The sequence below is a fragment of the Rhinolophus hipposideros genome (genome assembly GCF_964194185.1).
Source record: "Rhinolophus hipposideros genome assembly, chromosome: 22".
NCBI classification, from domain to species: domain Eukaryota; kingdom Metazoa; phylum Chordata; class Mammalia; order Chiroptera; family Rhinolophidae; genus Rhinolophus; species Rhinolophus hipposideros.
This window is the reverse complement of record NC_138068.1, coordinates 33,382,805-33,410,694: the sequence shown is the minus strand read 5'-3', so window position 1 is coordinate 33,410,694 and position 27,890 is coordinate 33,382,805. Positions and strand designations below refer to the sequence as shown.

Genomic DNA, 27,890 nt, shown 5'->3' with positions numbered 1-27,890 from the left:
ACAATGTGATATATAGATGATGTATTACAGAATTGTATACTTGAAACCTATGTAACTTTACTAACCATTGTCACCCCAGTACATTTTAATTGAAAAAAATCATAATGAGATACCATTTTACACCCACTGGGATGGATATAATAAAAAGACAGATAATAACATGTGCTATCAAAGATGTGAAGAAATTGTGATCCTCATACTGCATTTCCTCTAAAAGTTAAAAATAGAGTTGTTATATGACTCAGAATCTCTCTTAGGTATATAACCAAAGGAAATGAAAACACATGTCCACACAAAAACCTGTACTCAAACATTCATAGTAGTAGTATTCATAATACATAAAAAATGGAGACAACCCAGATAATCATTAACTGACGAATGGATAAATAAAATGTAATACAGCCGCACAATGGATTATTGTTTGACAATAAAAATGGAGAATATACTAACAACTGCTCTAAAACGGATGTACCCTGAAAACATTATACTAAGCGAATGAAGCCATTCACAACAGACCACAAATTGTGTGATTCCATTTACATGAGATTTCCAGAACTGCACTGTTTTCCTTGAAGACATTGTTGGGTCACTTTATCAACCAATCCAGGAACCACCCAATCTAGACTCTTCCCAACTCTAGACTCTTATTGTGTGAGAAGAACAAAAATCTTATTTTTAATCTACTTATATTTGAGTCTTCCATTACTTGCAGCTGAAAGGATACCATCAGATCAGTTCTCATCTCCAATCAAGGGAGTAACAAGAATTGTAGACTCTATGAGAGGCTAGTGGAGGGGACAGGACTGATGCTTATCTGGTACACATGATATAGTCACCTAAGTTGTTAATGCCAGCATCCATTCTTCTGCTCTGCTTGGCAAATATACATTCCTTACTGTTAGCATATATTATGAGAGCTGGAAGGGTAAGGGCAGTAGGAATGCATAGAGAGAAAAATCCCCCGGATAGAATTGAGAGCATCAGGGGGAGATGCTCATTAACTTTTTTCTTGGACCACTGCAATCATCTCTTGGATAATCTCTTTATTCCATCCTGACTGCCCAAATCTGTAGTTGCTAGATTACTTTATCTCTAGGTCTAATATCCAAGTGTTACTTATAATAGCATCTCCACACTATTCCCTAGAGATGGCCATTAACAAAAAGGATTTTAGAAATGGTACATACTCTGCACCTCTTGGATTTTCACAGAGTACAAAATCTAGAATGTGAGAGCCAGGGTACACATCTTTCCTGTTCATCACTATATCCCATTGTCAACACACAGCTTTACTTGGTAAGTACTGAATAAATATTTGCTGATTGAATTAGCTTATTGAATGCTATTAAAATACTGACATGAAAAACGACTTAACTTTGGGAAAACACATTTGGCACACGAATCAAATGTATTCATAACCTTTCATATAAATTTGCCTATGCCACAACAAAACTCTCTTACAGAAGTGTTGGCTTTCAGCATAAAGTTAAGTTTCTTAGGTCCTCTGATTTTCTGCCTTCCATTTGTTACTTAAGCAACATGAAACTACTTTCATTTCACACTCTGATTTTTGTTCCCTCCAAATCTTTTCTGATGCTGCTACTTTTCTGTAATTTCTTTGGTTTTCACTCCTTGTCCTAACTGTCTTCTCTTGCCACCTGTCCTTCACCTCCACTCCACATAGGTATATCCTTTGCCTGCCTAATATCCACTGTTTAGGACCCAGCTCTGGCTTCGCTTCCTAAAAAGATCAAGACTAGATGTTCTTATTGCATAATGCCATCATTACATGCACCATATTGTATTACAATAATATTTTAAAAAGACAATTCATTTAATACAAGGACAGAAAATAAAGGCTCACTTGCAAAAAATAATAGTTTTCATTATCTCTCACTGAGGCCTTTCAAATATTTTAACCCTGTTTTCCAGTGTGGCAAATAATGGGTTCACCAAACCCATTTTCCTTTCCTCTTTCTCACAGCTGGGCTACATTTCCCACATACCTAGCAGACAAGTGTGGCCATGTGACTGGGTTCTGACCAATGTGAAATGAGTAGAAGCGAAATATACCATGTCCTTGCTTGGCCTATAAAAGCCTCTCTCAGGATCCATCTCTTTCTCTCTTTCCCCTGTTGCCATTCATCTGAATGCTGATGGCCAACATGACCTTAGAAGCCATACATTAGAGACTGCAGCACTTTTTTCTGGTTCCCTAAATATCTCTGTGGAGCAGAGTCCTCATGACTGCCTCCTTGAACGTCCTATCATTGCTAAGTAGACTTAACACGAATGAGAAATAAACTTCTATTGGGTTATGCCTTTGAGATTTGGTGGCACATTTTTTTCTGACATCTAGTATTACTTCAATAAGTACATATTAAAGGAATTTTGAGCCATAAGTTGCCATGAATTTTGTTAAAATTCTTCTGTTTATAATCCTCAGAAGCATTTGAAATATAAGATGTAATCAAAAAACATGATGAAAGTTGAAGTAAAAAAAAATGAATGCAGTGAAAGACACATTGCCATTAATCCCCCTCAAAATACTCCTGGCTGTGAACACACTTACCTCATTGTTCTTGTCACTTTCTGAAGCAGTTCTGGAAGTCCTCTTTCATGAGTGTCTTTAATTGTGCTGTCATGGCTGCCTCTATTTCCTGAATTGATTAAAAACGTTTACCTTTCATGGTCATTTTGACTTTGGGCAAGAGCCATAAGTTGCACGGTGCCACTGAATAGGTGGATGAGGACACACTGTAATGTTTTTACATTTGTATTTCCGTAACAGAAGCAATGTGTGACATGGAGCCTTTCTGTTGTGATCAACAAATATGGTGAATGCTGCTGCTGAGTGCCATCCTATGGAAAGGCAGGGATCTTCAATATGGGAAGTGGCTCATTGAACCTTAGTAACAGTGTGTGACAAGTACCAACTTGTTCGGTGCAGTCAGTTGGGTGTGAGCTATGGTTGAGAGAAGATATGTTTTAAAGTGAGCCATAAATCATCCTCCATCATGACAATGTCCCGTGTCACACACCTCGCTTCTCATATATGGCAATTTTTGTCAAATAAAAACATTACGGTGTGTCCTCATCCACCTTATTCACCAGATCTGGCACAGAGCGACTTCTGGTTCTTCCCCAAAATGACTATGAAAGGTAAATGTTTTGAATCAATTCAGGACATCAAGGCAGCCACAACAGCACAACTAAAGATACAAAAGAAGACTTCCAGAACTACTTCAGAAAGTGGCAAGAACAATAGGATAAGTGTGTTTGAAGCGAGGAAGATATTTTGAGGGGGATTAATGGCAATATGTCTTTTACTGTAATAATTGTTTTAATATAAACATTCACTGTATTATTTGATCACACCTCATAAGTCTGAGAACCATGTTAACTGTTAACTTCCCAAGAAAATGTGTGTATCAGGACCCATCTGGACTGACCAAAATTCAAATATAAATCTGGAGAAGTTTATACAAGAAAATTAACTGAGAGGGAGAGAGAGAGAGAGAGAGAGAGAGAGAGAGAGAGAGAGAGAGAGAGAGAGAGAGAGAGAGAGAGAGAGAAAGAGAGATTATAAATATGGAACTCTTTGAGGGGACCAGTTCTTTATATATTAGCTACTCCAACCCTCTGTTTCTATTGATAAACAAGTTCATTTCTTGAGAGGTTAAGTTGGTTTCCCATTTTTTTGGCTATCCCCTTTATCACCTGAAAAGTTAGCTAATAAGTCAGGGTAGCCTAGGAAGAGAACCACAAGCTTCCACAGGACACAGCCCGATTGGAAAGTAAAGGATTCACAGAAAGGGTATGATTACTTGCAGGGTTCTAAGCAGAGACCCTAGCAAAGTACCCAACCACTCTCTAATGCAGGAATGAATGAATGAATGAATGAATGAATGAATGAATGAGAGACAGCTGAGATTAGGAAACACTGGGAGAGAAAGTGAGGGCCTTCCGGGACAGGAGGACCAGCATTAGCACTTATTGGTGGGTGGAAACAAGAGGAACAGGAGCTTGCATAGACCTCATGTATTACCTACGTGGAGATGAGATGTCAAATCCCACTGGAATTTAATAGGCCTTCTGTGGCAGGGTAAGCAAGGCTTTCTGTTTCAGATTGCAGTGAAAAAAAGGTGTACCTTCATTAGGATGCCCCCTTATCAAAACTGCAGGAGGAGTGCAGGGCAGAAAGATTTGTAGAATCCTGGGATCCTACATGAAATGACAGCTGGGGTGGAGTCTCTAAAGTCAATGGGACATAAATCAACTTTGGAATAAAATGGCTGTCCTTCACCACCCTACAATGATTGCATTCTTCTGACCTTTCTTTCAACCCACTGACTCACTTGAGAATCATAGAGCTTGTATTAAGTTAACCAGAAAAACCAGAGAAAACAATACAGCAGTGGTTTAATGTCAGTGAGAATAACTACCACCTACTATCTTCTTGATCAGTTATAATGCGTCATGTGAAAACAGTACTTACTTCTGAGATGCTCAAAGCTTTTGTGGCCATGATTTTATTTATTTACATAATTTTCCTAAGAGGTAGGTAATTAATTTCTCAACTCCGCAACACCAGGGTTAAAGCAGAAAAGCTTGAAGTTAGATCTTTGAGACATGACAGATGAGGACATATTTTAGAAATAAAATAGCCAGGGAGCTGAATCTTTCTCCTTTCCAGGTGGGTACTGGTAGCAGCAAACACTCTGTGGGAAGGTTGAATATCATGCACTTGAGTATGGACCTGTGCTGAGCCCTGGAAGGATCATTCAGGTAGTCTCTCTTTAGCTCCCATCTTCATGAAGCTCATGGACTAATGGGGAGATAAAATGTACATACAAAAATATAACATTTTAGGACTAGAAGGCACGAAGTATCCAGTGGCAATATCTAATCAAGTGCATAGCAGTGATAAAAATTAAACAAGAAGTCTGATAAGTCATTCCATATTTACATTCGTGCATTTGTTCATCCAACATATTTTTAGTACCTCCTCTGTGCCAACTGCTGTGCTAGGTCCAGGTGACACCCTGACCTCATGACACTCTGGTCTATATGTATGTTTAATACAGAAATCATTAGCCACATATGGTTATTTACATTTAAACTTAAATGATTAAAATGAAATGAATTTAGAGATTTAGATCTTCAATTGCACTAAGGCATATTTCAAGTGCTCAATAACCATATGTGGCTGTTGGTGACATTAACTGGAAGGGACAGATATATAGCATTTCCATTAATCATCACAAGAGGTTCTGTTTCCCTGAGGTCAGCAAATTGTGGCCCACAGTCCAGATCTGGCCCATCACTTGCTTTTGTAAATAAAATTTTATGGGAACACAGCTACATCATTTTTGTGGATGTTATCTGAGGCTGATTTTACACTATAGATGGCAGAGTTGAGTAGCTGTGACAGAGACTGTATAGTGTACGGAGCTAGAAATATTTACTGTCTTGTTCTTTCCAGAAAACGTTTGCTAACCCCTGGACTAGATAGAAATATAGATGCAGGACAAAGACTTACACAAAAGGAAGTGATATAAGTAAAGGTGCTGTGGAGAGGAGAGGATGGGGATCTGACTTTGTTCAGGAAAAGAGAAAATGAGATCAGAATCATCTGTAGGAATTTACCAGGCACAGTGTTCCCAGCAGAAGGAAGAGCCTCAGGATCTGCAGGAAACGGGCATGGGGTTTGGCTGGCAGGGATGGTGAGGGGACAGGCATGGCCGAATGTCAATTCCAGAGAGGGAACTCTGTCCATGCTATCCATTGCTTGTACACCAGTGCCTGGAATGGCATCTGATACGTTGTAGGCATGGAATAAATATTTGATGAATGAATGAATAGGCTGGGAGGTTATGCAGAGCTCTTACACTGAATTTAGGATTGTAGACCTGATCCTAATAAGGGACGCCGCTGATGAGTTTTCAGCAAATGATGGCTTAAAAACCTGATCAGATATGTGTTTTCAAAAGGGCCCTTGCAAAGCTATGTGGTGAATGAGTCTTCTGGAAGCATCCACATTCAGTGATTTACAGGGATTCATGATTATGTGGTTGATGATTTAAAGTCAGTACCATATCCACTGTAAAAGATTTGATGAAGAAAACTCATTCAGATGATCCTGAAATTTTTGAACCTATGATCAAAAATCCAAAGAAAAGAGTCTCCTAAACTGCATGAGAATGAACCAACAACAGGGGCATGCTTTGGCATTACAGTGAGGTGTGCACTGTGGCATTTCTTTCCCATGCCAGGCAGCCAGTGACTCATAGGTGAGTTATAACAAGGGTGGGGATCTTGGAAGCACACAAAATGAGGTTCTGAGAGTCATTTGGCTGATCTCAGTGGATTGAACTTGGGTTACAAATGATAATTTTTCTCTTTGAATCAAATTGAAACAATTTCTCCTTGCACCTCAATAATGCTTAATTACCATACTTTAGCCCCACTCAAAATTTCCTGTCCCTTGAAGCTAGACCGAATAGTGTCTGGCATTCAGCAACACGAAGCATAAAGCCTTCCTACTTAGAAAGAGAGAAACTGATCAAGGATTCAGTTGTTCCTTCTCTGTGTGTGTATTTGGATTTGGCTTGTGGTTGCACATACCTATTCTCCTTGCTTCTCTTCCTCCTTTTTCTCTGCCTGTCACCCTGTAAAACCACAATTTTATGCATGTCAAGAGCAGCCTAGGAGCCTGTAACCTGTTTTGTCTCTTGCTTGCCTTTCAAGATAGAATGGGTCCTTAAAGAGATAATGCTTAGTTGAATGTATACAAATTTACTAGCTAAAATCTTTTATTTTCATGGAAGGCAGCACATGCGATTTTAATCATCTATTAAAAGCTTTTACTCCTTTCAAAAAATAAGCATTTTTGTCTCCAAATAACCAGTTCATCAAGAGTATAACATCACAATTTATATCTTTGCTTCCAAAAAATCTGAAATATTCATGCTCATAGTTATAATTATGTGGTTAATTTTTCTTATCATGTGGTACATAATATAGAAAAAAAAAGTAACTTCTCGCAGAGCAAGGCTAATAGATTTTACCTGTACTCCTGAATCAACCAGCTTAGTCGATCTAGGCATTTTTTTTTTTTAAGCCATAATAGTTTCTGACCTATTGTGCAAGATATTAGTCATCTGATTTGCATACAGATTGATACTATACTTAAAAGAAAACTGATGTTTGAGACCTATTTATTTCAGTTTTTGAGTAATTTTCTCAGGTCACCATGTGAAGTACTTCTGTTTCTAAGTCTATAGGCACCTGATTCAGTGGTCTTGCTAAGAACTGATCAATGGGAAGCATGACCCCTTAGAGAAAATGCCAGCTCCTTTTGCATAAACTAACAAACCAATTCCTGAGGTATATGCATCAATTGTGGGATTTTCCTAGGTATCCCAAATTATCTGCATGGGTTGGCAAAAAGCATTAGTGCCCAGGGCTCCTTTTTTTGATGTGAAAGGCAGTTGTATAGAGGTACTAGAAACTGGTAGTGGGCAGATGTGTGTCTTGCCCTGGATTGGCCATTTTGAGATCTTGGCAAATGATGGCATCTATTTGAGTCTGACATGCCTATTGAGAAATATGTTACAAAGATGTAAAAAAATGAGATAACATGCTTCTCTGAGATCTGAGGTCAGTTCTACCATTGTTATTCAAGTGTGTGAGAAGATCTGGAGCCTCATCTCTTTAGGATTATCATAGTGAGTGACTGACAAACACACCAAGTTGCAAGAACCCAAGGGTTTCTACTATGTTATCAATGTCATTGCCTCCAGCAAGTTCAGCAAAGGAACCGAGAAGTGAATTGACTCGTGTTCCCCTGCGGGGTCTGGAAGCAAGGAGTCATGATGCGATGTGTTTGAAAATGGAGTTGAAACTGATCAAAAGTTCAGAAAGTGATTCTGAGGAATGCTCATGCTATATAATATAAGGAAGACGGATGTAAATGATTTTTAAAGAAAGATTTATAGAAAGTTATGCTCCCTGATGTGCCATGTACAATCACTTTGCTATTTGGCTATGGAAATCTAAGATAGAAATTAACCATGTTCAAAGCTTTCAGAACCTCATGGATTTTTAAACAATTCAGCAAGACTGACTACCAAAGCTGCTCTTCTGAGCAAGTGTAATAAACAAAACAGCACCTTTTCCCCCTTGCTGTGAATTAAACTCCTGAAGGACAAAAATCCTGATTTTTTTCACTTCCTACCTGTTCTGGTAAGGAGCAGTTGATGGGGTTGCATGCACTGAATAAGGGCTTGATAAATGTATTGCAGTCAGTCTTTAAGAACATTCCTGAAGTGAGAACCATAATGTTTGGGATTGTTGCCCAGTTCTGTCCCCATCACCCCTGTGGCTTTGGAATCATTATTTTTCTGAATCCCGGTTTTTTTAATCCCTAAAATGGGTAAATAGCAGTTGTTCTGCCTACTTCACAGCAATGCTGCGAGGATCCAATGAGATGTTGCATATAAGGATCACTGTACAGTTAAAAGGATCTTTGTAGTTAATGCTGTAAATTAAAGGGGCAAAGAAATGGTTAAATTTGGAAGAAATGATTGTTTTAATTTTTTGTTCCCCAGAAGCAGACCCTAAGTAAAAGATTCAAATGCAAATTGTTTTTTTAGAAGGTGATACCAGGAAGCACTAGTAAAGGAAGTGGGATGAGGCGGATAAGAAGAGGAAACCAGTGAAAGCTGTGTACTAAGCCATTTACTACTATGGGAAACTGGAGCTCACTTCTAGTGGAGACTCTGGGAAACAGTGTAGAACATGCTTCAGACTTATTCACCTGAGGAGTGAGGTAGTGGGAATGGTTACCCTCCCGCTCCCATCATTCAGTGAATGAAGGCTACTCTTGGGGGTGTTTATTCTCTGGGACTTCTTGCTTGGTACACACTAGGGCAAAACAGGTTTCAGGGGGCCAGATAAAACTCTCAGGCAAAGGACATGGGAGACGGTCTTTGGAATTAAGGATTTGTACACAGAAATAGTAAGAGCTGAAAGGGAAAGTGGACATGGAACCAACAGGATCTATTACTGTCATCATGATTTTATAACTGTACTACCTTTATACCTAACATTCACCTCTCCATATTATTCTTCTCTAATATTTAGTTTGTTTTCAGTTGGAGACTCATTGGTCTTTTCTCAAGTATTTCTGTCACTGTGTGTTAAAGAGGGTGAAAATATGCAGTCCAATACGCATCCTCTCCTTGTATTCTGGCACTGTTTCACCAAAAAAAAGCTAGGGTTAGAAATAAGGCAATTCCCATGTGTGGTAGCAATCATTAACTCTAATATTTATTTTTCTAACATGGTGTTTTAAAATATGCAAAAAAGTAAGCTCTCTACATATGAGAAACAGGAAAGGAGATCCCTTTACATGAGAAACATTCAATTTTGTGAAATCAATTTTGAAATAGGTTAAAGAATTTGGGATACCATATACCATATTGAGTTATTAAATACGTCGTCCCTGGCTCTTTGATTTAAGAACTTGAATGTTTCAAAAAAAAAAATGCAACATCTCAAAAAGGGCCTTGGTCTGGGTAACAAGACACTAGGGGGTGGTCTCACTTTGGTGTAACTGTGGAGGGAGTCACTTAGTTTTTCTGAGCCTCATTTCTCCATGGGTAAGAAGACAGGGGATGGAGTGGAAACATAAGAAATTCTAAACTAAGTTTCCTTCCTACTAGCTGGACTCACTAAAGACAAAAAGGAAAATGCTTCTCAATCCCTTTGGAATTAAATGTGTAAAACAGGAGAATTTCTATAGTGAGTCAGCCTTCTGTTGAGCCCTTCCTTTACCTCATTAGATGCCAATTTACATATTCAGTTCTTTTGACCAGAGATTAAACTCTCCAAGTGAACAATCTTATAACATCTTTCTACAGTCAAAACTATACTGTGAAACCCTTTCCAATAAGCGTAATCAAAATGTTGTGTAGGTCAAAATTCATTGAATATTATACTTATTATTTGTGTATTTCATTATATGTAAATTTTGCCCCAAAAGAAGATAAAAAGAACTATAAACGAGTATTGAATCTGGTTAATGATATGCATGTGAAAGAGTTTAGAGGTGAAGTGTTTTGATGATTCTACAACTTTCTTTGAAACGCATAAAGCATATGAGTTGATGGATGGAGGGATGGATAAGTGGATAGACATGTGATAAAACAAATATAATAAAATGTTAACTATAGAATCCAGGTGGTAGGTATATGAAATATGCCTGGAACTCTTAATTTTTTTGTAAGTTTGCAAATACAATAAGATGTTTGAGGAAATACATAATTTTTCTAGTGATATAAACACAGACCCTAGGGACCAGCATGCACTACTATGTAGAGGTTTAATCTTTTTATTAACCAAAAGTTAAATTTACCTAACTTTTGTGTAGTCTCTGCCTTATCTAAAATATGGGGATAGGAACAGTATTAACCTCATAAGGATGTTGTGAGAATCAAATAAGTTAGTATTTGTAAAGTTTTTAGCATATAGTGTGATGCAAATCTCATTAAATGAAATTTAAAAAATCATGTCATAATAGAGTCATTGGTGGGAAAACAGATTGTAGTGACTTATCTTGGATATTCAACCCCTGAGAATGCAGAATTTTATTAAAACTAGATGATGTAGACACCCCAAGATATTAGTTATTTCCTCTCTAATCTAGGCATATTTCATCTCCTGCTAAGAGGTAGCAAAATTATTAAGACGAATAAAGAATATTTAATTTCTATTTGCATTTTATTTAAAAAAATAGAACAACTTCACTCACTTAAAGTATGTTCCCTGAACCCAAGCTTAGAGAATATATAATATTTGGATATCAATATAAATCATTCAATCTTGGTTAGATTATAAATTGTGGCAGCCACTATGGAAAACAGTATTGAGATTCCTCAGAAAATTAAAAATAGAACTACTATATGACCCAGCAATTTCACTTCTGGGTATTTATTCAAAGAAAACAAAACAGTAATTCAAAAAGATATACTATGCTCATTGTAGCATTATTTACAATAGACAAAAAAGATAGAAAGCATGAATCATAAAATGGCAATAACCACATGCCTATCAACAATTACTTTAAATGTGAGTTAAATGCTCTAATCAAAAGACATAGGTTGGCTGAATGGATAAGAAAACAAGACCCTTACATATGCTGCCTACAAAACACCCACTTCAGATTCAAAGATACATACAGATTGAAAGCAAAAGAATGGAAAAAGATATTTCATAAAAATGTAAACAAACAGAAAAGTGGGATTAGCAATACTTATAACAGATAAAATAGACTTTAAAACAAAGGTTATAACAAGAGACAAAGAAGGACCCAGTGATCCTACTTCGAAGTATTTATCTGAAGAAACCCATAACACTACTTCAAAGGTACATGTGTATCCATATATTCATTGCAGCGTTATTTACAATACCCAATATTTTGAGCTCTCAAAATATTTCATTCATCCCTCAATGGATGAATGGATAAAGAAAGGGTGTTATATATATACAATGGAATGTTACTCACAAATAAAAACAGAATGAAATCGTGCCATTTGCAATAACATGGATGGACCTAGAGGGGATCATGTTAAGTGAAATAAGTGAAACAGAGAAAAGCACGTAGCTACCTGGTCACACAAAATATTCTAGTGATTTTGCAATCTTTAAGTAGAGGGCAGTGAATGCTCTCTAACAAAGGTTAGGAAATTGGTAAATTGAAGTCTACAAAGAAGCCTGCATGTTATCTGAGGGCGGCATTTTTAGTCTTTTAAAGAACTAGGCATATGCATAGCAAATGGCAATTTAAATAACAAACAAAACAAAGTGAAATGAGAGTTCTTACAAACAATAGATTAGTAAAAACAGGTGGTCATTATTTATCCCACAAATATTATTAAGTCTAGGAGTTGAGGATTCAGCAGTAGATAAGACAGAAATCCCTGCCCAAGTGGAGCTCACATCCTTGAGGCAGTGGCAGACAACATATAGGAAATAAAGTGTGTGTGTGTGTGTGTGTGTGTGTGTGTAAATGGTGTTAAGTACTAAAGAAAACAAACATGAAAGGGAGTCAGAAAGTGAGGAGGACTTTTAGATAGAGATTACCTCTCATAGAGAAGATAACAATTTTAGATACAGATCACCTCTCATAGAGAAGATAACATTTGAATTAGGCCTTGAGGGAAGGAGGATGCAGGCATGTCTTGTTTTCCAGCCATCTGGGAAATGCAAATGGGAGAAGAAGTGTGAATGTCCCCAGTTGATAGGATTCAGTTACTCGCTCCAGTGTGAGTGGAATATAGTGAGCACTGAGAAAAGGAGCACAGAATGAGTCAGAGAGGACCAAACCATGGGGCCTTGTGGCTGTTGTAAGGATTTTAGCTTTTACTTTGAGTGAAATGGGTGCCATGGGAAGGATTTGAGCATAATAGTGACACCTTGATCTCATTTCAACAAGATCAGGTCATAATGGCTGCTGTGTTGAGAACAGTCTTGGTGGTGGTGGTGGAGAGGAGGGAAGGGGTGGAAGCAGGGTGTGGTGGTTTAAAAATATGTCCATTAATTCTTTGATATTCTTCCCATTGAGAAGTGGGATGGTTCCTTCCCCTGGAACCTGGTGGGCTTGTTTGTGACCACTTCAACTTATAGACTAGGATGGAAGTGCAGCTGACTTCTAGGGCTAGGTTATAAAAGACCACAAGACTTCTACTTCATTTACTAAAAAACTCTTGGAATCTTCCCTGCTGGAGAGGACACATGTGGTGATCCAGTCCACAGTCTGGGCTTGTTCTGTTTTTTCAGCCAGACTAGCCTGCATGCCAGACATGGGAATGAGGAAGCCATCTTGGAGACAGAGCCTTCTGGCCCCACTTTTCCAGGCCCAGTTAATTGAGTCATCCCAGCTGAGGCCCCAGATATCATACAACAGGGAAGAACTGTCCCCACTGTGTCTACTTCTGAATTTCTGACAAGTTGAATCGATGAGCACAATAAAATTGCTGTTATTTAATGCCATCATGTGTTAGGATGGTGTGTTACACAGCAATAGATAACTGGGACAGAGGGAGATGAGATGAGACTCCTGCAACAATGCAGGTGAGAGACCATGGTGGCTAAGACCAGAGTGGTTGCTGTGGGAGAGGTGAGGAGGGATCAGATTCTAGACACACTGTAAAGGAAGGATCATGAATTTACTGACTAATTAAATGTAGAATGAAAGAGAAAATTTATGAATGATGCCCAGGTTTTTGGTTTGAGCCACTGGAAGGATAGAGTTGTTATTTACTGAGATGGGAAAAACTATAAGGGGAGAAGGTTTGGAGACAGAGGGAGAGAGTATCAGGAGCTCACTTTTAGATATGATAGTATGCAATTCGAAAAGAGAAACGGTACAAGGACTGAGCCTTGGGTCTCTCCGTTGTTTAAAGGCCAGGAACAGAAACTGCAAAGGAAGAGCTAATGATATAGAAGTATCATATTCTGGAAGCCACGAAAAGAAGGTACTTTAAGGAGAAAAGAGTGAATACTTGTGTCAAATGCTGCCGACAGGCCAAGTAAAATGAGAACGAGAAGCCACCATTGGATGAGGGAAGTCAAGGAGTTAAGATTATCATTTATTGAGCACCTATTATATTCCAGACATTGTATTTAACACTTTTATAATACCAGTAGAGGAATAGACTACTGGCTAATTTTAGTCAGTTACAGCTATTATTTATTATCTACTATATATCTGATAGTTATTGGCAGCCTTACACATTGGATCTTATTTCAGATTCATTGTTGTGTTGTGAGATATGGATCAGAGACAGTAAGTTACCTGCCTAATGTGACACAGCTAGTAAGGGGTAGAGCTGGTTCAGCCAACACCTATCTGATGTTGAAGCAAGTGGTTTTCCTGAGATCGTTCTTCCTTAAGTGGTTTCTTGGGACATCCTGAGGTGTGCTGGGGTGAGAAAAACCATCAGGAAAGAAATGTCTTTCTGGGAAGTTCATTTTTACTCAAGATTTTAAGGGAGGACATAAAAGTAGTTTTATAGTAAAAAGAAACATAATTATAGAATAGAATGCAAAATTATAATATAGATTTTTAAATAAATGAATAACACATGTGCTTGTTGCCAAGTTATGTGTGGTTTTCTCTCCTTGCTGAGTTAATTTGTGAACATCTTACCCTAGCTTCTCTGGAGACATTGATTTGCAGTTTTTTCTGGTTAGGTTGAGAGAGGAAATGTAGTCTAATTAATAAAGGCATTTCAGAACTAAGGTTCTTAACCTGGAGAACTGAGAATGTCAGGGAATATACAAACTCTACATGGAAAATTTTATGATTATGGACATAATTATTTTTCTGAAAAGTATCTGTCAGCTTCTCAAAGGATCCTTGACTTGCAAAAGGCTAAGATTTACGTGGCAGAGAAAGAACAGTCAGGTATAACTTGTAGCTAACAGAATAATTATGATTCACATGTAGCCTTTTTCTTGGGCAACTTTTGAGGGCCTAGTTTATGCCATAGCTAGAGAACAATAAGGATTACCAAGCTTTATGAGTGCATTGTTTAACAAAAGTTTCGTGTCATTTCCTACAAAATCTGAGAGATGAAGTTTGCCAAGAAGAACATATCAGTTCTACGACATTTTGACGAATATTTTGACACTTAGTATTTGAAATCAGGGCTAGTTAGGAAAGTCTAGTATATGTGGCCTGTCATAATTCTTCCTCAGACTTGTACATTCCAGGATCAAGTGTTCATATGACAACCCAGGAAAATGAATATGTAAGACTTATTTATTGCTGTTTAAAAATATGAAATAGGTTGAAATTAAGAGGAGGCAAATTCCCTGAACTATTCTTCCTAAATGTGTATGAGAAAATAGTACTGTATTTATAGCGTCTTATTTTTCTCAACCTATTTCTCTATAGTTCAGAGAGTACAGATTTGTGGATGGTAGCAATGTTTCTTTGAAATCTACATTTAAAATTTTAAAGATTAGATGTCAATACTTAAAAATCAGGAAATTCTCTTCCCCTCCCACCACAGTGGGATTTCCATCTTCTTTTGAGAATCCTAAGACCTGTCAACACAGGATATGTTCTCTCCCTCAAGGCAACAAAGAGCTTTGCTCATGTAAACCCATTCTTACTACTTCCTATTGTCCCACATCAGGCCCTGCCTTCCTTCTAGGCATTTGCAATCTCCACATCTGCTGTAATCAAATGACTTTCAGTGTGGCACAACTATTGAGTGGAGGAAGATTAAGACGGCACTGTGATGGGTAAAAAAGATTGTGAAGAACAATTTTGAATACTTCCCTGAGTTAAGCTTCTAGTGGTTTATTTCCAAATGTTTAATCTAAATTGTGAATTACCTGGCCGACGTCTTTGTTTTTAACAAGGCGTCAACAATTCCTTCTCACATGATTTACAGGTGGTATACTTCAGAATTCCAGTAAAACCATATTAGTTCAGGCCAACAGAGACAAAATTGACAATATTTAGTAAAAAGATTAGATTCAGTGTATTTCAAAATAAATGTAGTGGATTCTTTCTGAGTATTTAGGTTACCATCAATTCACTTCTAACAGTGTTTCCAAAATGGAAAAAAAAAATTCTAGGAAACCTTAGCAAATAAATAAAATTAATTTATAATTAACAGATATTAAATATACTGAAAACCATGCATTCTCTTAATTAAGAAAATATCTGCACCTAAGCACACTCTCTCTTGAGCCAGCTATTTCTTCATAGGTAATACAATCAATGAAAGGCCTCCTCAAGGTTGAATAATTGCACCTTAGATTTGGCAGCATTCAAATGATTGTATTGATGATATTTGAGTTCATTGAATTTGGCTGTACCATCCAGACACTCATTGTAAGTGTATAGTCTTTATGCCAAACACAAAACAAAACAAAAGTGTACAGCTTAGGGGAAAGCATCTTTATCACAGATTGAAAGAAAATGGATGGCCACAACAAACTGTAAATGCCAACAATGAAAATGGGTATGATGAGATTGCAGAATGACTTTTTTAGATATTTTAAAGAAATAGAATATCCACATGTTCATTTATTTATTACTGCTTAACAAACCACCACCACACTTAAAATAACAATCATTTATTTGCTTAAGAATCTGTAATTTGGGCAGGGCTCAGCAGGGACAACTCATCCATACTTCATGAAGTGTTAATTAGAGCAGATAGAGCAGAGCTGGGCTGCAGGATCCACTTGTAAGACATACAATTTATAAGTTGATGCTGCATCTCAGCTAGGAGCACAGTAAGGATACTTGGTTCTCTCTACTTGGGCTTCTTTTCCAGGCTATTTGGGCTTCTTTCAAGCATGGCGGCTGGGTTCTAAGAGTGAGAGGACTGAGTTTAAGCTATCAAGCTTTTTATAACTTTAATCTCAGAAGTCCCAGATTGTGCCTTCTGTCACATTATGTAGGCCAAGTAAGTTATTAGATCCAAACCAGATTCAAGGTAAAATAGATTTTACCTCTCAATGGGAAACATACCAAATAATTTTTAACTATCTTTCATCTACTGCATCACATGTCTAAGCTATCACTATTACCAGGACATGTTGTGCTAAGTGAACTGTTTATCCAGGGTGGCCATGTGCTGTGAAGAAAGCTTCTGAAAGGCAGATTATCTCTACAAGTTCATCTGGGGCTCCGTAGAAGTCCACATGTTGGGGTTACATGGAGTTAATTTGCTCTAACTCAGAGTTGTTTAAAGTGAAGAGCGGGTGCAGGCCAGTCCACTGAAGCAGTGTATCTATGAATGCACTATTTACACATTGTAGGCTCTGGTATGTAACAGTTTGGAGTCATTTGTGATAATAAGTTCAAATCTTCCTTAAAAACAATAAAGCAAGCAAGCAAAACAACGCACAATACCTTTAACTCACAGTGACTCTGCCGTTTAAGGCTGAATTCACTTTGGCCCTTCTCTGTGGAAGTAGGTACGATGGATCTCACTTCTACTAACATCTTGTGTTTAGAGAGGTAGCGTGGATTAGGAAATAAGAACATGGGTGTTAGAATTGAGCAAACCTGGCAAAACTAGTTTTGATGCTTCTGAGATGATGACCTTGATAACTTACTAAAGCTTTGCTTCCTCATTTCTAAAATGGGTCTTTGTAGGAATGTTGTGAGATGAATGTAAAGCAGTTAGAATGCCCATCACTCAGAAAGAATGCAATATATGTTAGGGATGATGTCATACATAATTATTATTTTGCTGATTACTTCTCAAAGTTTTTAACTACAGGCCAAGATATATTATGAGTTGGAGCATGATTTACTTGAGTATTTGTGGTCACAATGAAAGCATAAGCCCCTTTCTTATATGCTATTCATATCTTAGTAAATTAAGATTTTTCAGTTCTTAAAATAAGAGTTTCTAGGCCTATTTTAAGGGAACTCAGATAATACCATTGGGCTCTGGTACCAAAAAAGAAGTTAGGTTAAGGTGGATGGTCTAGAATTTATGTTCCAGTTTTCTTCTAGCTGGGTGATCTTAGAGAAGTTAGTTATGTTTTCAGAGCCTCAATTTCTTCATTTTATACAGACATGGCTAATAATATTCATTTGGCAGTACTGTTAAGAGAATGAAATGAGGCAAATTTTATGAAAGGATCTAGCATGAAACAGCTACCAAAAATGTTATTTATTAGCCTTACTATTATTGTTGAACTGATAAAATGACTAGATTATTCTAAGTTTCAACTTAATTTTGTATTTTATAGACAAAACCTAAGAAAATAGACTTTCCTTTCATCTTCTCATGGAAACTGATTCTAGCTTATTCCTTTTCTTTCCTCACTTCTCTTCCCTTCTTTTTCTACCCCCACCCCCCTTTTTTTACCTTTTGTATTTCTATTTATACTTCCTTCAATATTTTGCCTGTTATTCTCACTTTGGTTTTGGGAATTTTCTTTGTTGGTTTTTAAAAGTTTTTTTTTTTAACGTATTAAGACATTTTCATTTTGGGATGTGAATTGCAAATATTTCCTGGTCTGTATTTTGCCTTTTGACTATTTTAAGGCGTTATTTTTATTTTTTTTGTTTTTGTTTTGCCATGCAACAAAAATTGTTTGATTTTTATGTAGTCAAATTTTTAACCTCTTCTTTTATGTCTCCTGGGTATTATATCATAGTCATAAAGACTTTCTCCATGCAAATATTATTTTAAAATTTATATTTTTGAGCACTTTTATGGATTAATTTAAACAATTAAATATAATATTTATCTGTCTATTCATGTGCTAATATAAACCCACTCTAATTATTGTACTGTGTAACATGGTTTATTAGTTGGCAGTGCTAGTCACCCTTCATTATTACTTTTTCATATTTTTTCTGTTTGTTCTTTGTTGTTAATTTTCCCACATTAATTTGAAAGTCATTTGTCTGCTTCAGAAAAAATATGTTGTTTTATTTACTGGACTCACATGAACTTATGGATTAACTTTGGCAGAATTAACATGCATCTTGAGTCTTCCTATTGATGAGTATTGTATGCCTTTTCACTTATTCCAGTTTCTTTCATGTCCCTCAGTAGCACTTTAAGTCTTGAAGTTCATTTTCACTTTACTTCTTACATCTATTCCCAGATACTTCATGTTTCTGCTGTTATTGTAAATGGGGTTTTTACTTCAATTACACTTTCTAACTGATTTCTATTCATCATTTTTTTTGTGGTGTCTTTTGCCACATAGAGTTTTAGATTTTTTATGTAGACAAAATCAGCTAATTTTTTCTTCATAATCTCTGTTTTTTCACTTTGTTTGAGTGCACAGGGAACAAATCATGGCAATGATCCTACACCCTGACATACTCCTCATGCTTTCTTCAGTGCCAGACATAGTAGGTAGGCTCTGTTTATGTTGCTTAATGGCATAAACCAGTCTTCCATGATGATTATCCCATTACGCCAGAACTAATCCATAAGCCAAGCTCTAAAAATCACCAGAGATAAAACCCACATAGACTGAGAAAACCACATCTAATCATGCGGCTTCTCTTCCCAAACTTCTGTCACTTATAAACATATACTATTGCAGACACTCTTGGTATCACAACCAGATCCCCTTGCATCCTGATGATTTCTTACTGAAAGTACCGGTATCTCAATTCGAAACCTTTCTCTGATCATATGCAGGCAGGCTAAAAGTGCTATGTGGTAATGTTCCTGGGATTGTCCCTCAACTAATGATGTGCCTTAGTTCAGACAACTTTGACACATATTCTATACCATCATCCAGATATCACAAAATCTGAGTCCCAGTTGCCCACAGTGGACCTATCCATGAATATGTTGGCTTCCTTCCATCTGTGTCTCACTTCACTATTTCCCTACGTCCTGGGTTCACTTCTCAAATAAATTTCTTACACTCAAATCCTTATCTCTGGGTCTGTTTCTTGGGGAATGTAAAATAAGCAAAGGCCTTTTACAATCTTATCCCACCTGCTTTTACAGCCTCATTGCTTATTTCTCTCCATTAAACATCCTAACCATAGTCTCATTAACTCAATCTTCAATGCCCAAACAGGTCATATTATGGTGTTTTGTATCTTTCTAAGAACATTCCCCTCTGTTAGAATGTCTTTCCATAATGGTGTGCCTGGCTACTCTGCTTTTAAGACTGGGGTCAAATGTCATTCTATCTATGGTGACTTTTTTTGCCTTATTAGCCTAGGTCAGGTGCCCCCTCCTCTGTGCTCTCAAGCATGGTCCATACATCTCTGTTGTGATGGACTGTTCCAAAAGATGATCACAATAATCCCTCCAATCTCTCAAAACTTCTTATAATGTGACTTTGCAATTCTTCCTATTAAGAAGCAGAGTCTATTTCTCCTACCTTTGCATCTGGGCTGGCCTTGTGACTGGCTTTGGTGACAGAATGTGGCAGAAGTGAGCCTAAGTCTTAAGAGGACTTACTGTTTTCATTTTCACTCTCCTGGAAGCCAGCCTGCATGTAAAGAAGCTGAGGCTACTCTACACATAATGAGATACCACGTGGAGAGGGTGTCCTTGTGAAAGAGACACAACGTGCCCTGGACAGCAGCCAGCACCAAGGTCTCACATATGTGAGTGGGTCCATCTTGGATGTACATCAAACACCATGTGGAGCACAGACAAGCCATCTCTACCAAGCCCTACCTGAGTTCTTGGCCTACAGAAAACATGAACAGTACAATCATTGTTTTAAGCTATTGAGTTTTTAGGTGGTTGTTACACAGCGATAGATAACTGCAGCATCTATTATACAACTTGTTATTAAATACGATAAGCACTTGTTTACTGTTCTGTCTTTCACACTTGTGAGCTACTTATAAATGAAGGCAGAATATTTTCATTTTAGTAGCTGCAGAAGCTGTCACATAGGAAATCTTTACAATTATGAAACCATGAAAAAATGGGAGATCACAGAGAAGGCTTGTCACATTGGAGATTTTATTTGTAAGGAAATGGGAACCAAAAAAACAAAAGATACTAGACAATGATTGAGAAAGTTGAGGGTGGGATGAAAATTTAGAATAATTAAAAAGGATCAATAATTGGTGAGATTATTGACCTCTATTTCAATCAGTGTGCAACCTAGATGAGCCCCACAGACACTAATGTTTACAAGGGCCTCTCAAGCAGTTACCACTGGATGCAATTAAACTGCCACTTATGGGTCTCATTCTAGAAGACGTTTATGCCATAACAGAAAAAGCAGATGTACCAGGACATTTCAGAGCTATAGAAGATACAGAAATTTGTGGAGAACAGGAAGATTAGCTTCAATGGTTATAAAGTAGAAAGGATTTCCATAACTTGTTTTAGTGTTTCCCCTTCATCTAGCATCTACCGAGCTTCATCTCAGCCATGGCCTTACCTCTCCCTTGCTAAGCTGAAGTCTCACTGAATCAAGAGAAATTTCTCAAATGCCCTGCAGTCTGTCATGCCTCCCAGAATTTGCACTTTCCCCCCTCATTCCTGGAATGTTTCATGACCTGTGCTTCCCAAGCTCTTCACCCAGCAATTCCTACAGACATCTCTGGAGCTCCTCTCCTTTCTTTTCCTTATTTTACTCCCAGAAATAAGTTCCCCATTTGTTCTGTCATTTCAAATATATTAAGATTCAGTTGGAGTTGGACCTGTTCTGTAAAGCCATCAATGACCACCCCAACCTGTGGTGTCTTAGAAGGTGGTGGAAAGGGAACTGGATTTGGAGCAACATGTATTTGGGTTCAAATCCTGGCTATGCCACTTATGGGTCTGCTCAAATTCCTTAATATCTTGTTTCCTCATCTATAAAATGGGCACAATACAACCACTTCAGCGCGCTGTAATGAGGATACAGGAGACTGCTACATAATGGGCTTAGTTTGGTCCTGATATGTAATGCAATATTGATATGTTTTTTTTTTTCTCCTCTCTGAACTTATTTAATATTTGGACCACCCATTTGTCCTCAAATCATATCTGGTTTGTGATAACTCAGCTCTTGTCCTTGAACATCATCTAACTTTAATTTATTGTTTAGTTTTAATATAAGCTTTCTCCTAGGGGCTAAATTACAAACTTTTTAATATATCTTTATATGTCCCAAGGATAACAGATTTTTAAAAATATTGGTGCATGAATAAATGAACAATAGAATGAAAAACTACCTCTTAGGGCTCACTATGAGGTCAGACAATTAAGTTCATGAACTCATCCTAGGAAAAGTGCTACACACCTCATTGCTGAATATCACTACAGTCACCTTCGCAGTACTCCCCTTGGGAAGCTATGCACTGATGCCAGTGCCTGGTCCACCCTCCAAAGCAATTTTAGAACTCTTTTTCTGGAATGGCCATCAGAGCTGTCATCGTATTACCTTGATGTCCTGAATGTCATCAAAATGTCTTCCTTAACTATTGACAAAATAATGAGGCAACCAACTGAATGGGAGAAGATTTTCGCAAACAGTTCCTCTGATAAGGGGCTAATATCCAAAATATACAAGGAACTCATGAAACTCAACAACAAAAAAACAAACAACCCAATTGAAAAATGGACAGAGGACCTGAAGAGACATTTCTCCAAAGAGGATATACAAATGGCAAATAGACATATGAAAAAATGCTCAACATCGCTAATCATCAGAGAAATGCAAATGAAAACCACAATGAGATATCACCTCACCCCAGTCAGAATGGCTTTCATCAACAAAACAAATAGTAAGAAGTGTTGGAGAGGCTGTGGAGAAAAAGGAACTCTCATACACTGTTGGTGAGAATGCAGACTGGTGCAGCCGCTGTGGAAGGCAGTGTGGAGGTTCCTCAAGAAATTACGAATAGAATTACCATATGACCCAGCAATCGCTCTCCTGGGTATCTACCCCAAAAATATAAAAGCATTTCTCTATAGAGACACGTGTACTCCAATGTTCATTGCAGCTTTGTTTACGGTGGCCAAGACATGGAAACAACCAAAATGTCCTTCGATAGATGAATGGATAAAGAAGTTGTGGTACATATACACAATGGAATACTATTCTGCGTTAAGGAAAGATGATATAGGAGCATTTGTGACAACATGGATGGATCTCGAGAGAATAATGCTAAGTGAAATAAGTCAGACAGAAAAGCAGAGAACCCTATGATTTCACTGATATGTGGTATATAAACCAAAAAGAACAAGACAAACAAATGAGAAACAAAAACTCATAGACACAGACAATAATTTAGTGGTTACCAGAGGGTAAGGGGGTGGGTGGTGGGTGATGAGGGTAAAGGGGATCAAATATATGGTGATGGAAGGAGAACTGACTCTGCGTGGTGAACACGCAATGGGATTTATAGACGATGTAATACAGAATTGTACACCTGAAATCTATGTAAATTTACTAACAATTGTCACCCCAATAAAATTAATTAAAAAAAAAAAAGAAAAAAAAATGTCTTCCTTTCAGTATTTCCTTTTTCTTCACAAAAGGAATAAGTCACTGGGGGCCAGATCAGGTGATTAGGGAGGGTGTTACAATACAGTTATTTGTTTACTAGCTAAAAACTTCCTCACAGACAGTGCCGTGTGAGCTGGTGCAGTGTCGTGATGCAAGAGCCATGAATTGGTGGTGAAAAGTTCAGGTTGTCTAACTTTTTCATGCAGCCTTTTGAACAGTTCCAAATAGTGAACTTGGTTAACTGTTTGTCCAGTTGGTGCTAATTAATAATGAATAATCTCTCTGATATGAAAAAAAATTTAGCAACATCATGCAACAAGTTTGTGAACTTAATTGTCGGACCTTGTAAATGAAACTTTGTAATGTTACAACATTCAGAGTCAAGAACTCACTGAACAGAAGAATTCTAAACCCAGTACATTTTTATTTTCTAGGAAAAGAATGTTTAAAGAAATGTTCAACAGTTTCCCTTTATCCAATAGGATCAATTTAAAAGTAGAAAATGCAGACTCCATCCCATAAAAAGATATCTCTGGGGAAATACAGTATTAAGAGCACTGAAAACACAAGGAGTACCTTCATAGCTTCAGGTTTTCCTAATAAAAATATATGACCAGGTCAAAAGTAATGAGTGAGGGTAAAGAGTAATTATGAAAATGATCATTCCAAATTAATTTTATAGGGATTAAGTTAATGAATTGGAAATTATAAGAATATCAAGTTTGGATTAAGATGCTATGGGCTCTTCTGTCATGTGGATATGCTCATGAGGAGAAGAACAAATCCTCTAGAACAATAGTGTTCTGTTACTGACTGAGGTTCCATCTGTCTGAAACAAGAGGCAGGATGACATATTAGAAGTGAACAAAGAAATGGACTTAATCAGTGGTGAAAACCAATTATCAGTGCATCCTAAGGTCACAGGAGGTTCAAAGAGAAAAATAACAACAACAAAACAAAACAAAACAAAAACCCAGGCACTACAGTGAAGTTCCAAAAAAGTTCCATAAAGGAACTCTAGAAGGTTTCCAAAATGGAAAGAATCTAGATCTCTTGCCAGTCCTGAGGTTGGGGAAGTAAGCTTGGACTCCAGGGCTAGAGTGTTGAAACCAGGCTACATTGGAACAAAGGAAAGGAGGGCTCTTGACAGATTGCCTAACAGTGATTTTCAGTTTTATTTATTTATTTACTTATTTTCTTATGTCAGAGAACTCCATGGTAATAGAATCTTACAGGATCCTCAAATATATATGAAAAACAAATGTGTTGCTGAGTGGTTGCAAATACGCTGAAAGATAAAGGGTGAAGGGATCTTCAAAGGCGCTAGTAGGACTCTAGATGCTGCTTCATAGAACCCGAGGCCCAGCAGAACGTGTTTGGAAGACAGCTGGCTCAACACATCTGTAAGCCTTTATGGAGAGCTTGTCAACTATCAAGTTTTGGGTCAAGACCCAGTTTGTTAAAGGACCCCAAGGCAAAATGGACTAAAACTAGTAAGTGAGGATCATGATAGTGAAGACAACTTCACCCACATCATGGAGGGGAAGTCAGGTCCTTGTCTGCTCCGCTACACCAAGATCTCAGCAGGGTTTATTCTTTCTGGAAAATATTTTTAAAGCAATAATCAAGTCTCTCAGTGGTTGCCAATTCCAACTTAGTAACACCTAAATATATCTGAGCCGAACACGTTCTGGATGGTCCTTCAGAAAGAGCTGTCGGAAAAGGTAACAGCAGCTTTGATAATTCCTGCTGCTCTCAGGGAAACCTCAGTATCCCAGGCTACTTACAGTCTTGTAGGAGCACTTAGTAATGACCCTTTAAGATCCTGGCTTTTGTCCTTATTCAGGAATGGCTGTAAACATCTAGGTAAGTTTCTAATCTCAGACACGAGAAGGTGGTTATAAAACCAAGGTAAAGAGAGAAGAATGGCTTTAAGAGTGTCTCTGCCCAAATGAGAGCCCTCAGGGTCAGAATGGTCCAGAGGGCAAGTAGGTGAGTGGCTAGTGTCCCAGGCATTTCAGGAATAAAGAGCATCTTCGGTGATAGTAGTCTGAATTGACACAGTGGCAAATAGATGGTGCATATTATTATGATTGCCCTCATGCTAAAAGCAGGAGTTGAGTGTTTTCTTTTTACATTGCACTAGGTTTCAGATATTCAGCTGGGAGAGACCAAGCCTGAGATTTCAGGTAGACACTTCTAAGACTGAGGTAATGCCTTCTGTTAAGAGGGGACCACAGCCTATTCACACACAACCCAGGGTCCAGTCTCTTCCCCACCCTGCCCCTCATTTCTTCCAACTATACTCACAAATTTAATGTACTGAGTGGTGGACTGGCCCTTAGCCAGCCCAACCTGTTCTGTGATCTTAGAACAAGTTGTTCCCGGGGCGGATGCTGGTCTTCCAGGGACGGATGAGTGATGGAGGACTGCATAGATACTCTTCCCAACTTTTCATTTCCCAACAGTGGAACCACCTGTTTTGCTATGCTGATGTGCTTCTGAAGCAGGTGAGCTCATCGCGACTACTCAGTGCAGACAGCCAGAATATCACATGGGAAATGGGGAGCTGCCTTTTTACAAGTACCTCACAGAGCCCACCTCCCTCTTTGGATAAGCTGACAACATTTCTTGAGTTCCTTTTCCTCCTCAGTACATTCCCATCAAACATTCTGTTACAGCAGGAGCCAAAAAAAAATAAATAAATAAATAAAAAAGTATCAAATGGGAAAACAATTAAAAGTCTGTTTGGTTCCTGTGGGAAGGGTGTTAACAATAAGCCACACTTTCTGAAGTGTCTTCAAAAGGAATGTTGTGATGTCAAGTTTCAAAAAAAGACTCGGGACCAAAATCAAGCTGTAAGCTATGACAATGCTCCACTAAACACCAAAAAGAATTCACCTTTCACCCAGAGAGGCATTTCTCATGCACTGGGGAAAAATGCTATCCGTACCACATAATCTCAGCAATTTTAAATTTACTTTCACTTTCTCTTTTTCTTCTGAAACATGATGAATGTAGCCTATTATGATTTTTTGATGGATTAAAATTTAGCTGAAAAGTTTGAGCCTTCACAAGTTTGCCCCAGAATATTTGAGAGTAAACAAAGTCTAGTCGATATGTTTGTGTTTTCAGGGTTTAAAGCTCTTGAGACTATGTGTGTCCTCCCTTGTACAGAGAAGAAATTGTCTCCTTAACCCACAGCTAAACTGTTTGGTAGCAAAGCATTTGAAATTAGCTGAAGGGAAGAGTCAAAACACATAACACGTCATAAAAAGGATTTTCAGTGAAGAGAGCTTCAAAGAGTTTTACAAAGAAATATTGAAATGTTCTGGTCATTCAGAGTCAGGGAGGGATTGCCTCTTACCTGGGCTTCTTTCACTATGCCATTCTTTGTGCAGTTTTCACTTTGCAAGCCGACATGCTGTTTTTTGTGATTGTGAAGATTCCCATTGCAAACAGCACCACCTCCAGAATTAACCATTGTGTGAAATGATGGAACCCAGCAGGTTTTCCTCCAGCGGTTCTTGGCAAGCTTCAGTTTTGAAGTTGGTGAGGGGATGGGATAAAGCACTTTGGGCTGAGACCCTGGAGGAATCCTACCAATCAGGCTTTTCCAGAAGAAGAGCAATAGTCTATCTTTTGAGCAGATCTTTGAAACTAAAAACAAACAGTTACCTTTCTACTCCTCAACCCAGCATGTGGCTTCCACGGCAACAAACTAGTTCCTGAAACTATAAAGGAGATTGACCATGCTGGCTCCTCTTGTGGACTGAGGAAATCAGGAGACTGAAAAACCCAGTGGCAAACTGTGAGGGGGCGGGCTGGGAGGAGGAACATCTTTTAAAGACACACACACACACACACTCACACACACACACACACACACAGCACACTCACATGGAATCTTCTGCTGAGGTACAGTTCCAAATTTACATTTATCCCCCACCCCGTCCCGCCTATATCTAATTACAGTTTTTTGGGTGTAAATGAAACTCAAAGTCAACATTTCCCTTTGCTGTAAAATAACATTCAGGAGTGGTTGCCAGGAACTAGAGGAAGGATAGAATGGGAAGTTACTGTTTAATGAGTTTCTGTTTATAAGACGGAAAAAGTTTTGGCACTAGATGGTGGCAATGGTTGCACAACAAAGTGAATGTACTTAATACCATTGAACTATACACTTAAAAATGGTTAAAATAGAAATATTATGTGAGGTATATTTTACCATAATACAAAAACGGCAAAAAGAATATTTAGAACCCACCTAATGTTTAACCTAATGTTGAAGCCAGTGATATAACGAGAGGTACCAACTCATCAAGAATTGCTGTAAGGCAGAAGTCTGGGAGACAGAATATTTGATTTCTTATCATGGCTGCATTACCTGTCGCATGATCTTTGAGAAGCTATTTTCTCTTTTTATGCCTCAGTTTCTCCACCTGTAAAATGAAATAAGACAAATTTTTTTGGCTAATGTATGAGGGGGTGGTAGGAAAATAAAAAAGCCAGGTGGTAGGAAAAAAGCCATGGCTTGGCTTTGTTACTGGCACAGGTACTGTGAGTCAGATGGTGACTGCAGTGTCTCAGTCTAGAGCAGCTCTGGTTTACTTATTAACTCTGATTCTCTCAGTGCACCAGTCACCAAAGGCCTATTTTCTCCTGTCACCATCAAATGGCATTGTGCTGATACGTATTGTTGGATAATCATTTACAGCCTGTTGAGTTCTCCCAAGCCCACCCTCATGGTTCTCCTGAACTGAGACTTCTTTAACATCAGGAACTTAGAAAAGAAAACCATTTAATGGGTCAACGGACAGAAACAAACAAAGAAAAAACAAAAACAAAAAGACAGGAATGGCTCCTGTTGTCAAAGCCTCATTTCCTGGTTCTTGGGTTTG

The 27,890-nt window shown here is 37.9% G+C and overlaps 1 protein-coding gene across 1 annotated transcript in view; it reads right to left on the bottom strand.

Annotated features, from left to right (window-relative positions):
• SPTLC3 (serine palmitoyltransferase long chain base subunit 3) overlaps positions 1-27,572 on the bottom strand; it is a 167,221-nt gene extending 139,649 nt beyond the window's left edge. Inside the window, exon 1 of the mRNA XM_081033704.1 lies at positions 26,357-27,572. Coding sequence (XP_080889830.1) covers positions 26,357-26,473 — 117 coding nt within the window. The 5' untranslated portion in view covers positions 26,474-27,572. The remainder of the gene's footprint in view (positions 1-26,356) is intronic.
• Between the last annotated feature and the right edge of the window lie 318 nt (positions 27,573-27,890).